Source organism: Trichoderma citrinoviride, assembly GCF_003025115.1.
Source record: "Trichoderma citrinoviride strain TUCIM 6016 unplaced genomic scaffold BBK36scaffold_4, whole genome shotgun sequence".
Classification (NCBI taxonomy): Eukaryota; Fungi; Ascomycota; class Sordariomycetes; order Hypocreales; family Hypocreaceae; genus Trichoderma; species Trichoderma citrinoviride.
The window spans coordinates 1,587,229-1,599,758 of NW_020194712.1; the positions used below are offsets into that span (position 1 = coordinate 1,587,229).

The 12,530-nt window shown below is 54.7% G+C and overlaps 4 protein-coding genes across 4 annotated transcripts; all 4 read left to right on the forward strand.

Annotated features, from left to right (window-relative positions):
- Positions 1–233: 233 nt before the first annotated feature.
- BBK36DRAFT_1134883 (hypothetical protein) lies at positions 234–1,753 on the forward strand. Its single transcript, XM_024892453.1, has 2 exons — positions 234–776; positions 842–1,753. Exons 1-2 carry the CDS (start codon positions 458–460, stop codon positions 1,525–1,527), a joined length of 1,005 nt encoding a protein of 334 aa, XP_024751575.1. The 5' UTR covers positions 234–457; the 3' UTR covers positions 1,528–1,753.
- Positions 1,754–2,210: 457 nt separating this feature from the next.
- Positions 2,211–5,840, forward strand: BBK36DRAFT_1134884 (ATPase domain-containing protein). Its single transcript, XM_024892454.1, is given in 6 exon segments — positions 2,211–2,296; positions 2,374–2,559; positions 2,640–5,420; positions 5,489–5,703; positions 5,718–5,797; positions 5,809–5,840. 4 exon segments carry the CDS (start codon positions 2,280–2,282, stop codon positions 5,700–5,702), a joined length of 3,198 nt encoding a protein of 1,065 aa, XP_024751576.1. The 5' UTR covers positions 2,211–2,279; the 3' UTR covers position 5,703; positions 5,718–5,797; positions 5,809–5,840.
- A 1,379-nt stretch (positions 5,841–7,219) lies between these two features.
- BBK36DRAFT_1139755 (hypothetical protein) lies at positions 7,220–8,265 on the forward strand (the record flags this gene model as incomplete). The annotated part of the gene is made up of 5 exons (XM_024893333.1): positions 7,220–7,318; positions 7,369–7,481; positions 7,550–7,599; positions 7,828–7,903; positions 8,148–8,265. 5 exons carry the CDS (start codon positions 7,220–7,222, stop codon positions 8,263–8,265), a joined length of 456 nt encoding a protein of 151 aa, XP_024751577.1.
- A 1,929-nt stretch (positions 8,266–10,194) lies between these two features.
- On the forward strand, positions 10,195–12,193 carry BBK36DRAFT_18633 (dihydroxyacetone kinase; the record flags this gene model as incomplete). The annotated part of the gene is made up of 4 exons (XM_024897860.1): positions 10,195–10,201; positions 10,274–10,784; positions 10,898–11,511; positions 11,577–12,193. 4 exons carry the CDS (start codon positions 10,195–10,197, stop codon positions 12,191–12,193), a joined length of 1,749 nt encoding a protein of 582 aa, XP_024751578.1.
- Between the last annotated feature and the right edge of the window lie 337 nt (positions 12,194–12,530).

Genomic DNA, 12,530 nt, shown 5'->3' on the forward strand with positions numbered 1-12,530 from the left:
GACCGGGTCCAATGATGCGGTTTCACATCAGCCGTATCCAGGGGAATGATGACGAAGGCCCAGACTGATACGGAAGCCTCTATCTCTACTCGCAACTTCGTGATTCGGCCTGCGATGCTTCTCGTATTCTACCTGCTTCAACACTTCGAGTTCTTCCTCATCTGAAAAGCGCAGAGGAAGAAGCGCAATCAACGATAAGCCCACGGCTTACTCAGTCCAGCCAAACTTCACACCTTGGTTCCTTAGGCCACAGAGGGCTTAGTGCCCGCTGACTCATCCCTCTTTTTGCCGCCTTGCAAATCGTTTTACCGAACCAGCGGCCAAGCCCGGGCTCTGGCGAAGAAGCAAGAATCGACATCATCACGTTCAGCCTCAGCGCTCGAACTGAACCCATTCGTCACTCTTCTCCTCTTCTTTCTCATTTCATTCACCCAGCGGCCCGAAGCCGGCGACGCAAATGTTGCCTCTATCGGTGCGGCGCGCGGTCGCCTCTGCGCCTCAGGGGGCCGGGCTGGCCTCTCTCGCCGCGTCCACCCCCAAGGTCGCAGCCTCGAGCTTCATTCTGAATCGCCCCCAAAGACGTTATTCGTCGTCGAAACCCTCCCGATCCGATGAGCCCAACGATATTGCGGCCGGACAGTCGGTGCCGGCGTCCGCGTCGGCGCGCGGAGAGAGCAAGGCCGGCAGGAAACGGAAGACCAAGGACTCGGCTGACCGGAATGCGGCCTTCAAGAAACTACCCAGCGTTCCCAGCACCCACCACATGTCCGAAGAAGGTGAGTGGCCGCGTGCTTTCCTGCATCTCGAGATGTGTCGTTCTTCGTCGCTAACCTGCTTCTAGCTCTGGGCCTATCGACCTTCTTCTCCCTTCACCGACCCATCTCCGTCACACAGACCATGCCCAGGACCGTTACAGACGAGCACTTTGCATCCATATTTGCGTCTCGATCAAAGTCGAGCAGGATACGAGACACCGTCTCTACGCTTTCCGACACCATCGATCAGCTGGAAGGCCCCATGGCCCAGATGACAATAGGAGGCCAGGACCGAGGTGCCAGCGACGGCATGCACAGGCTCGACGTCAAGAACTCCGACGGAACCGAGTCGAGCATCTATCTCCAGGTCGATGCCATGTCGGGCGAGTTCTTGCCTTTCCGCCCCCCTCCGTTGCCTGTGGCGCAGCAAGGCGTCGAGGCTGACGGAGCTGCTGCTTCTGAGGCTGAGGCCCTGGAAGAGGCGGCCCACCACAGGGTGTACAAGGCCATGTTCACCATTGAGGAGTCAACAGAGCCGGACGGCCAGATCAGAATCATCGCCCACAGCCCTCGAATCATGCAAGACGAGCAGCCCCGGAACTTCCTGGAGCGCCTGGCCCTCCGCCAGCTGCGTTTCGACCAAACTCGCGGCCACCGTGACATGTATGCCATCAGCGTCAAGCGGCAACGGAAGCTCAAGATGAAGAAGAAGAAGTACAAGAAGCTGATGAAGAAAACGAGGAACTTGCGCCGCAAGCTGGATCGAACCTAAGGGGCGGCTGTGACCTTGGGCCGTGTAGACATTCCAGGTTTCATTATTTCTTTTCCTTTTCTATTGCGCTCGGTTTCCTGGGTTGTTGTCTCCCTGGCAGTTGGCCAGATCTCATTTTGCCGACCATGAGTTACGCATCGCGCTCCTGGGGCTCTTTCTCTTGCATAGACTTTGAGAAGATTGCAGTTGTCATGTTGTCGTGGTGCATGGGTGGGGCACGGCCTTTGCCGTTAGATGGGCATTTGTAACATAGTATGAATAAGATGAATATGTAGCATATCTGATGCTTTCGCTGTCTCCTTGATTCAGCTATGAACCAGAGAATGATGTGTAAGATCCTCATCAGGAGACCGTCAAATCGCCCAATCGAATTATGTGGCGCAACTAATTATGAAGTCACCAATAGATAAAAATATGATAACAAACTTCCAAATCATCACAAAGGCCGCTGTTCGGTTGGTAGCAGTCGCTCATTCGGTCCAATATTGCACCCTTCGACCTCTCTACGAACCTTCTCGGTCAAAGACACACCTCGGTGAGACACTTCGGTCGGGCCTCTGCACTAGCGCAGCCAAGCGGCCTCCACCGCCCGGCAGAATCCAGCTCCACCGCCAAATTTTTGGATTTTTTTGGCCGGGACAAATGTTTTGTATGCGCTGCGCGAGGTCCCGCAATAAACTTGTCCAGCCCGCCAGCAAGCCTTGCGCAATCCTTTACCACGGACCCATTGGCTGTGACAAAGTGTTGGCAAGATGCAGCGCAAGCAAGTGTAAGTCTTTGCCATGGAGGAAGAGAGAGCTTGGTATTCTTGTTGCTTGTTCCGGTGGCTGACTGACTGTCGTGCAGAGACGAGCGCATTGGCGCGCTGATTCGCAATGGACTGCAGGAGAAGAAGAGAAGCTTTTTCGTCGTCGTGGGAGACCAGGCCAAGGATGTGATCGTGCGGCTGCACTATATCATGTCCATGGTGGACATTAAGCAGAACAAGTCTGTCCTGTGGGCATACAAGAAGAAGCTGCTGGGATTTACAAGGTGAGCACATCACATGCCCGGTTTCGTCCTTTCTCCGATGGAAGAGGCGTGGTTTCTGACTGCTAGTTGCGTGTACGCAGTCACCGAAAGAAGCGAGAAGACAAGATTAAGAAGGAAATTCGACGCGGAATCCGAGAAGCAAACTCGGAGGATCCATTCGAGCTCTTCGTCTCCTTGCACAACATCCGCTACACCTACTACAAGGAGACCGACAAGATCCTGGGTAACACATACGGAATGTGCATTCTGCAAGACTTCGAAGCCATTACGCCCAACATCCTGGCCCGGACGATCGAGACGGTCGAGGGTGGTGGCTTGGTCATCATGCTGCTCAAGGGAATGAATAGTTTAAGGCAGCTCTATAACCTCTCCATGGACGCCCACTCGAAATACCGGACGGAGGCGCACGACGACGTGGTGGCAAGGTTCAATGAGCGTTTCCTGCTGTCACTGGGGAGCTGTGAATCCTGTCTGGTCATCGACGACGAGCTCAACGTTCTTCCCATCTCGGGCGGCAAGAATGTGCGGGCTCTGCCCCCTCCGGAGGCCGATCAGGCCAAGACCCCCCAGATGCTGGAGCTGGAATCCATCAAGGACGAGCACCAGGAACGACAACCTGTTGGAGCGTTGATCAACCTCGCGAGAACGGTGGACCAGGCAAAGGCTCTGCTGACCTTCACTGATGCCATTGCCGAGAAGACGCTGCGGAGCACCGTTGCGCTGACGGCTGCCAGAGGACGAGGAAAGTCGGCGGCCATGGGAGTTGCCGTGGCTGCTGCGGTGGCATACGGATACAGCAACATCTTCATCACATCACCGTCTCCCGAAAACTTGAAGACGCTGTTCGAGTTCGTCTTCAAGGGCTTTGATGCTCTCGGCTACGCTGATCACGCGGACTACTCCATCATTCAGAGCACCAACCCCGACTTCAACAAAGCCATTGTCCGTGTCAACATCCACCGACAGCACAGACAGACGATCCAGTACATCCGTCCCCAGGATGCGCATGTGCTTGGCCAGGCCGAGTTGGTTGTCATCGATGAGGCGGCCGCCATTCCTCTGCCTCTCGTTCGAAAGCTGATGGGTCCGTATCTGGTCTTCATGGCTTCTACCATCAACGGTTACGAGGGTACTGGCCGATCCCTGTCACTCAAGCTCATCAAGCAGCTGCGAGAACAGTCCCGACGGGCCACTACGGACGACGACACCCAGGTTGCCGACCGATCTACCGGAAGGGCTTCCAAGTCGGAGGAGTTCCAGGCCAGCCGAAAACTGCGCGAAATTACGCTTTCGGAGCCGATTCGTTATGCTCAGGGTGACCCGGTCGAAAAGTGGCTGAACAAGCTTCTCTGCCTCGACGCAACTCTGCCCAAGGCAAGCTCCAACGGTGCACCAGATCCATCTCTGTGCGAGCTCCTCAACGTAAACCGCGACACTCTCTTCTCATTCCACCCTATCCCCGAAGCCTTCCTCCAGCAGATGGTAGCACTCTACGTCGCCAGCCACTACAAGAACTCGCCTGATGACTTGCAGCTGATGAGCGATGCCCCGGCCCATCAACTGTTTGTCCTTACCGCTCCTACATCAGAGAACAGCGGCAAATTACCCGAGCCTCTCGTTGTTATCCAAGTTGCCCTGGAAGGAAAGATTAGCCGACAGAGCGTGATTAACAGCTTGAGCCGAGGAGAGAGGCCGCATGGCGATCTGATTCCCTGGCTTGTGAGCCAGCAGTTCCAGGATGAAGAGTTTGCCTCTCTCTCCGGTGCTCGAATTGTTCGTATCGCCACTAACCCGGCTTACATGGGCATGGGATATGGTAAGCGAGCCATGCAGCTTCTCGCCGATTACTACGAGGGTCGGTTCGCAAACCTGTCCGAGGGCGACGACCAGGAGATGGAGAATGGCTTTGCTCGAGTGACCGACGCTGAGCTGGCCAAGGAATCTCTGTTGGAAGAGAAAATCACCGTCAGAGATGATAAGCACATGGCCCCTCTCTTCGCCAAGATGTGGGAGAAGAAGCCGGAGAGGCTCGACTATCTCGGTGTCAGCTACGGCATGACCAAGGAACTGCACAAGTTCTGGAAGCACGCATCGTTCTCCCCCGTCTACCTACGGCAGACTGCCAACGATCTGACTGGCGAGCACACCTGCGTCATGCTCAGGCCCCTCGAGATCAGCGGCGACAAGACATGGCTGGGCGCCTTCTCAAGAGACTTCCAGAAGAGGTTCCTATCCCTGCTATCCTACCAGTTCCGGACCTTCCCGGCTGTCACTGCGCTGGGCATTGACCAATCGGCAAACATGGGTGCGCAGCTCGATGCCACGCCCCAGTCTCCCCTGACCAAAGCCGAACTAGACAGTCTCATGTCGCCCTTTGATCTGAAGCGACTGACGTCTTACGCAAACAACATGCTCGACTACCACGTCATCTTGGATCTCATGCCCACCATTGCGAACCTTTACTTCACCGGCAAGCTCAAATCCGACATCTCCATCACGGGCGTCCAGCAGGCGATCCTCCTTGCCATCGGGCTGCAGCGCAAGGACGTGGAGCAGATTGCCCAAGAGATGGGCATGCCCTCGTCGCAGCTCCTGGCCATGTTCATCAAGATCCTGCGCAAGTTCACGGCGCACTTCAACTCCTTGGTCACCGCAGCCGTCGATGCCGAGCTTCCCAAGGCCGAGAACATTGGCGTCAGCCGAGAGAACGCCAGCGGCGCCCACGATGACGAAGTCGTGGACAACAAGTTCGTTCCCCTGGACACTTCCCTCGAGGACGAGCTCGAGGAGGGCGGCGATGAGGCCCTTCGGGCCCTTAGGCAGAAGCAGAGAGAGATGATTGACTCTCTGCCTCTGGATCAGTAAGCAGCAGCCCGCCTTTCTTTCCGATGGCTTGTTGAAGTTTCTCAACTTACTAACAGAATGACAGATATGAAATTGACGGCGACGCCCCAGCCTGGGAAGAAGCCGAACGCCAAGTGACCAGCGCCGCCAAAGAGGGCAAGTCAAACGTGGTAGTCAGCGTCAAGTCCGCCAAGCAGAAGCGAAAGGCGGGCCAGACGACGGCCGCGGAGCTTTACGAGCAGACTTTCGGGGAGGAGTCCCGGAAGAAGGCCAAGAAGGGGAAGAAGGGCGGCAAATAAAACAAAAGCTTTTAGATCATGTACACAGATTATGGTTTGATATACCAAGAGGAAACAGAGGTACTACTATTGGGCGCGGCGTTTTTTTTTGCTTTCTATTATTTTGGGAATAGAGTTATATATTGTTTCCGGGCCTAAGCATCCTTTTTTGTGTCTGTTTGTCGAATTTGCCGAGAACTTACTATTGGGGACTCTGCTATGTGTCGTGACAGGTTTAAAGATGTTACCGAAACTTTGTCTAAAGTTCTTAATGTATGATTCGGTGAGCAGATCTGCCCGAGGGGACAGTTTATGACAGATGGACGGCTGTTGATTCAGTGCAGCCGGACATTTTCTCACGATGCCATTTGGCTTTCTAACCGAGATAGTAAAGCTAGCTACAATAACCTTGTTGTATATCTCCCCGAAGAAGCGTTGATAAACTCTCTCTCTCTCAACATTTTGAAAGCACTAATTCCATGGTATGTCTCCGATCCTCTCAACAGTTGAGATTGCCGCGTGTATATAAACCCCCTGCTCCTCCCTCCTCGCCTCAGCTCCCCCCTTTCCCTTCCTCTTCTCCATTCATCAAAGCAAACACTTCTTTGTCCACACAAACACCTTTTTTGTGCATATTGCAATCTTGCTTCCAGCTTTCGGTTTCTCACAACCTCAGCTCTCATCATCAATCATGATTCTGGCTCGAATGTCAATCACTTGTTCTAGGGGTCTCCCTCTAGCTCTGTTCTTCACGCGAGGGAATGATGTCCGCGTTACGAACTGGTCTGGAACGACGCGCACTCGGTACCAAGGCGTTACCACCACCGTCAGCAAACCCAGACACCGAGGACGCACAGAAGGGGGTCGAATCATTTGCGGAAGTCAAGCAGATGAAGATCAATTCTGGACAAAGCACGGGTCTCTAGCTCTTTTCTTCACGCGTGGGAATGCCATCCACGGAGAAACGCACTGTTTCGAACCGTCTGAACGCGCACAGCGTGGACAATGCCACGACCAGCACGACCAAACACCAGGGACACACGAAGGGAGTCCATCTTCCTCATCTCCAGGACGGCTCTTATGAACGGAGATGCTGATCTGCCCCAACGTTCATCCTCTCCGTTGAGACGGAGTCTGAAGCCAGGCAGATGAAGACGAAGACTGGATAAAGCACGAGTCTCTAGATCTTTTCTTCACGCGAGCGAATGATGTCTGCCTTGCGAATCTGGACGATGCTCACTGCCGTCTCTCGAAGCGCCGCCGAGCCAGCCAGTCAGCCAGCGGCGACTTGCTGCAGCAAGTGTTTGATGTCACCACGATTCTCGCGGATGGCTTGCCGGATGACCTACGCCTTCACTGCGCCAAGTCCATTCTCCTTCATCCGGGCATGATGCTGACCTTTCACACTTCTTCGGACACTCGCCTGCATTGCAGGCTCAGCGTTCCGCAGATGGCCTCGGCGGACGCCCTGATGCTTGCTCACAGGGAAAAGACGACGACGACGCCTCACAGCATGGCAGCCAGGGGGCATGGGTGCAATGTATGGAATTGGCCCGGCATCTCAAGAGAGGCTCAGGGAACGGCCAACACGGCCAGACACCAAGGACATCAGCATGGCAGCTTGGATCTGTGTCATTGTACGTATCACACTCTGAAGTTCTGGCACCAAAAGAGCACTCTCTAACAGCTGCCCCAGAAGATTGTCAACTACCGAGCGAAGAGCACCGACGGGCTGAGTATATTCTTTCTCGTCACCATGAAGGCAGTCGAACCATCTGCTAGAGTCAAGCAGATGAAGATGTAGGTTGAACTGACATCAGCGCTTCCTCTCCAGTTCAGTTTCTTACCTATGCTTCCGGTACCAAAAGGAGGGAAGCATGCAAGCAACGAGAGCTTTTGGCCAAGCACGGTATGAAAGGTATGAACGTCAGAACAATCACTGCATCAGATTCATCCCGACGAATTGCTAATTCTACGAAGCAAACGTGCGACATCTCCTCTCTGTTTCTTCGAGCGCCGACAATGCTCACCAGCCTTTTATTTTCGCCTGCCGACATCGCCAATCAGGAGTCCCTTTCTCAAGGACACCAATTGGCTTACAGAGGTGTTTCTTGCACCTACAGCCACTTATGCCTGAAGCATCAAGGACGAAGTTTCCAGGGTGTCAAGAAGGGTCAGCAGGAGGCGCCATCCATGGCCTATGATCTTTGGCAAAGTACCCCGTAAGCACCGCAGCTTCAAGAGAGACCTCCCCATCCTGACCAAGTATGTTTACTTGGAACTGACGAATCAAAAGACTTCTGATTGTTGGCTATGTCCCGACGCCGTAGATGAGAAGCTGCGCTTGATTGGGCTGTGCCCTACACTGTCATCAACCGGTCTCATGCCAATGGCCACCCTCTCGCGGCTCTGCTGGCCAACGATGGTGCTACGGTCTATTACTCGGTCGACATCACCGGCGTGCAGCTCTTCACCCGAGGGCAGGGAATCAAGAGGCCACTATCAGGTCGAGGACAAGGAGGGCTGGGTCCTGCAGCAGTGCCTGCCCTTGAGCGAAGCCATCAGTGGAGGAGGGCCCAGCTGAGGCGTGGGCGTGTACGAGGTACGTGTAATCCCAGAGGGCGTGGGCGTGTACGTGTTACTTGGCCCTGCTCCAAAAGGAAATGGAAATGAACTGAAAGGGAATAGAAAAGACATGGGGATCCCGGCTCTCGCCCAAAAGGTAAACCGGCTGGCAGAAAGTGTGGGGGAAAGAGGCCAGGTGACAAGGGCGAGATGCTTTCACCGTACATGTACGGGGATATGTAGGTACAAGGTCGGGCTATTGGTGCCAAATCAGTGCTTTTGGTGAGTTCCACGCCCCTGGGGGGGTCAACAACTATCATCTACTGACTGGGACAGATTTCCTCGGTATATTTTCTCTTTCCTCTCTTTGCTTCTCCGTAACAGGCAATACTAAGTAGTGCCAGGAAACTGCATGCAGCCGGGCTGTCGTTGTCTGTAGGGGGGGAGAGGGTCCTTTGACACGTCGACGATTCCTTGTCTGACATACGTCTGATGGGTAGAAGAGAAGCGGCAGATTGGAGAGCACGAGACACCTGATCTTGTGGCCAAGAAAAAAGGACGTCTGCATGAAGCAAGGATGGCACTGCCGACGTAGGGATTCTTCTCACTTGGGCGTGACCAAGCCAAGATTCATTGCAGTTTTCATGATAGAGGCGTCGTCTCACACCGGTCCTGTCTATTCCTGGACGTTGGGCAGCCATGGGAAGGACATCATTGACATCACACATCTCTGGACCTCTCTGCTGCCAGTTCCGTGGATTTCGATACATTACCTTGGTTCCCCCTACATGAAAGGTGCATGGCAGCTTGGAGAAATCGGCAGAAGAGAGCGCCAATCGAGATTTGGGTCGGCATAAGCTGGGCAACAAAAGTTGGGGAAACGGCCACTTGCCGCCCGCAAAGACAAAGAGGACCCATGAACTGGCATCCGATTTCCCTCGGCTCCCCGCGTCCTGTCAGGTTTTCTGTGGGATGCTGCAGATTACTGCAGGACGACCATGGCGGAGCGAAGAACTCCGTGCGACCAGTATCGATGGTATTCGTACCCTGTAGAATATACTCAGCAATGGGGGGCAGACTGAGCCGCATTCATCGTAGGACTGGTTCGGTAGTTGTATTGCTCGGGCACAGGAGGCGAAGGATCACAGGCACATGCATACAGACACGTACGTACATACACAGACTTGCAGCCAGTCACCTGCCTTGAAGCCATCGTGACTTTATGAAATGCAAACTGAGATTAATGCTGTGCAGAGTCTTCTCACTCTCTTTTTATGCTTGAGAACTGGTCTGATGCTCTCGTCATGTTGCTTCTTGTCCCCCATTGAAGTTGACGGGGGTCAGATGGGGGCTGTGAAGTTGGGGGGATACGTACCACGATGCTGACCTGATTGTTCCCGGATAATTTCTTCAGTTTATTACTCCGTGCTGCTATACGGAGTACTATTCCTTCAATTCCTCTCTCTTCTCTTCACCATCAGCTTCTTCTCCCACTACACGGGGGTCACTGCCGCCAGCCAAACTCGAACATCTCCCCTCTCATCTATAGGGTAAGCCACGATGGTGCCATTGCCATGCCCTGCGTGGGCGCCGGTCGATGGTGAGATGCCCTGCGTGGGAACCATCTGCTAGCCTTTTGACTATTACCTCTTCCCCTGCCCCCTGCCCCCCATCCACGACGGATCTCGTCGCATTCGAGCGCAAACGAGGCCGAAGCTCGCAGTTCCAGGCCCCGACGCTTGAGAGAATGGGGTAATCCTCGAACTTTTTCAAATAAAGACGACCATGGCCGCGCCGCGGGGAAGATGGAAATGAGGAGATGATGGGAATGCCTTTCTCTTCCCGTCTTTGCGTCCTCCTTCATCTTCCTTCTAGGACAACTCGATTCTCCAAAGGTAGCACACGCCAATAACCAACGGGGAACTGTACGCATCGCTCCCGGTCTGCCATGTCGTGTAAGTCATTCTTCACAAACCACTAGAAGAGCGCGGACTCCAGCTAAACCAAACAAACTTCACACGTTCCAGCCAAGCACTTCGTCAACGAGCCTCTGGCTCTCGTCAATGCCGCTCTGCGCTCGGCCACATACACCAACCCCTCCGTCGCCTTTGACGCCGCGCAAAAGACCGTCTTCCTCCGCGATGCCGCGACCCAGCCCACCGTCGCCCTCATCTCCGGAGGCGGTTCCGGCCACGAGCCGTCCTTTGCGGGCTTTGTCGGCAAGGGCTTCCTGACCGCTGCCGTTGCCGGCTCCGTCTTCGCCTCTCCGTCTGCCGAGCAGGTCTTCCGCGCAATCCGTCGCGTGGGCGCAGAGCAGCCCCGGCGCGGTGTCCTGGTGCTCATCATGAACTACACCGGCGACATGCTGCACTTTGGCATGGCGGTGGAGAAGGCCCGCGCCGAGGGCATCAAGACTGAGCTCCTGGTTGTGGGAGACGACGTTGGCGTTGGCCGGAAGCGCGGAGGGCGGATCGGCAGGAGAGGTCTTGCTGGAACGGTTCTCGTGCAGAAGATTGCCGCTGCCGCTGCTGCTCAGGGGTAAGCTTGAATCTTGCGACTGGACCCCCCCCTTCCCTCCAAGCCTCGTCAAGTGCCAACTCTTACTTGAGCCAAAGTGTCTAACCTGCTGCTTTTTTTTTTCTTGCGGACAGCCAATCCCTCGAGCAGGTCTCCCAAATTGCCAGCCTTGCTTCTGACAACCTGGCCACCGTCGGCGCCTCTCTATCTCACGTCCATGTCCCTGGCCGAGAAATCACTCCTGACGAGCTTGGAGATGAGATTGAAATCGGCATGGGTATCCACAACGAAGAGGGCTTCGGCCGTGTCAAGACAACCCTGAAAGGTCTTGTCGAGACTATGCTCAAGCAGCTCCTCGACCAGTCCGACAGTGACCGCGCTTACATCAACGTCAGGTCCGGAGATGAAGTTGTTGTCATGGTGAACAACCTTGGCGGCATCAGCCCTCTTGAGCTTGGCGCCATCACGACGGAGGTCATCGACCAGCTCGATGCCTCTTATCAGATCAAGCCGGCAAGGCTGCTCAGCGGCACTTACATGACGAGCTTGAACGGCCTCGGATTCAGCATCACGATTCTCAAGGCGACGGACAAGGCCATCTTGCCTCTGATCGATGCTCCTGCCGACGCTGCTGGCTGGTCACCGGCGGTCAGTCCCGAGAACTGGGCCCGAGGCATCGACACCACCAAGTCCGAGGTCAAGGAGGATGCCCCAGCCGAGGACGAGTCAGCTCCCAGCAATCTTGACTGTAAGTCTTTTGTCATTTCTCAAATTCTGTACAAGAAGACGAATTGTGACTAAAACTTGAACCAGTGGACGCTGCTTTTACCACTGCCAAGCTGCAGTCAGCACTCAAGAGCCTCATTGCCTCCGAGCACGAAATCACCAAATTCGACACCATTGTCGGAGACGGCGACTGCGGACTCTGCCTCAAGACGGGCGCCGAAGCCGTGCTCAAGCACCTCGACAGCGTCTCTCCGTCAGGACATCTCGACGTCGTTCGCTTCGTCCGAACCATTGCCCAGGTCATCGAGTCAAACATGGACGGCACTTCGGGCGCCCTCTACGCCATCTTCACCAACGCTCTGGCCTCGGGCCTCCAGGGCCGGTCCACCAGCCAAAAGACGACCGTCACCACAGAGACGTGGGCAACTGCCCTCCAGGCAGCCTTGAAGAGCTTGGCCAGGTACACGCCCGCTCAGCCCGGCGACCGCACCGTCGTGGATGCGCTGGTGCCCTTTGTCAACACGCTCGCCGAGACGCTCAATCTCGCTAGGGCCGTCGAGGCCGCTAAGAAAGGCTCAGACTCGACAAAGGGCATGGAGGCCAGCTTGGGCCGATCGGTCTACGTCAATGCCGAGGGATGGAACGAGTGCCCCGATCCTGGCGCGCATGGTCTGGTCAAGCTGCTGGAGGGCTTCCTGGTGTAGTGGTAGGTGGGGTGTGAAAGATGTCATGGGATAGAGTTGTATATAGAAGCAAAAAGAAGAAACCCAATCCCTTTGCTCTTGAGAGCAATCTACAAAAGAAACACGCACAAATTTTGATAAGTAACTCCCGTGCCATACTCATCCTGGATATCCCATGATACGGGACGTCCCCTTGAATATACAAATCTTCAAGTACCTATAATTATGTATCGGGTTATTTTCACGCCTTAGTAGCTCGTATGAACTTGCAAAATATTCTTCAGATTGAATATATTGGACTTTAGCTGAACAAGCACATGCATGCATGTTATTACTATAGTATCTTTACGAAATGCCC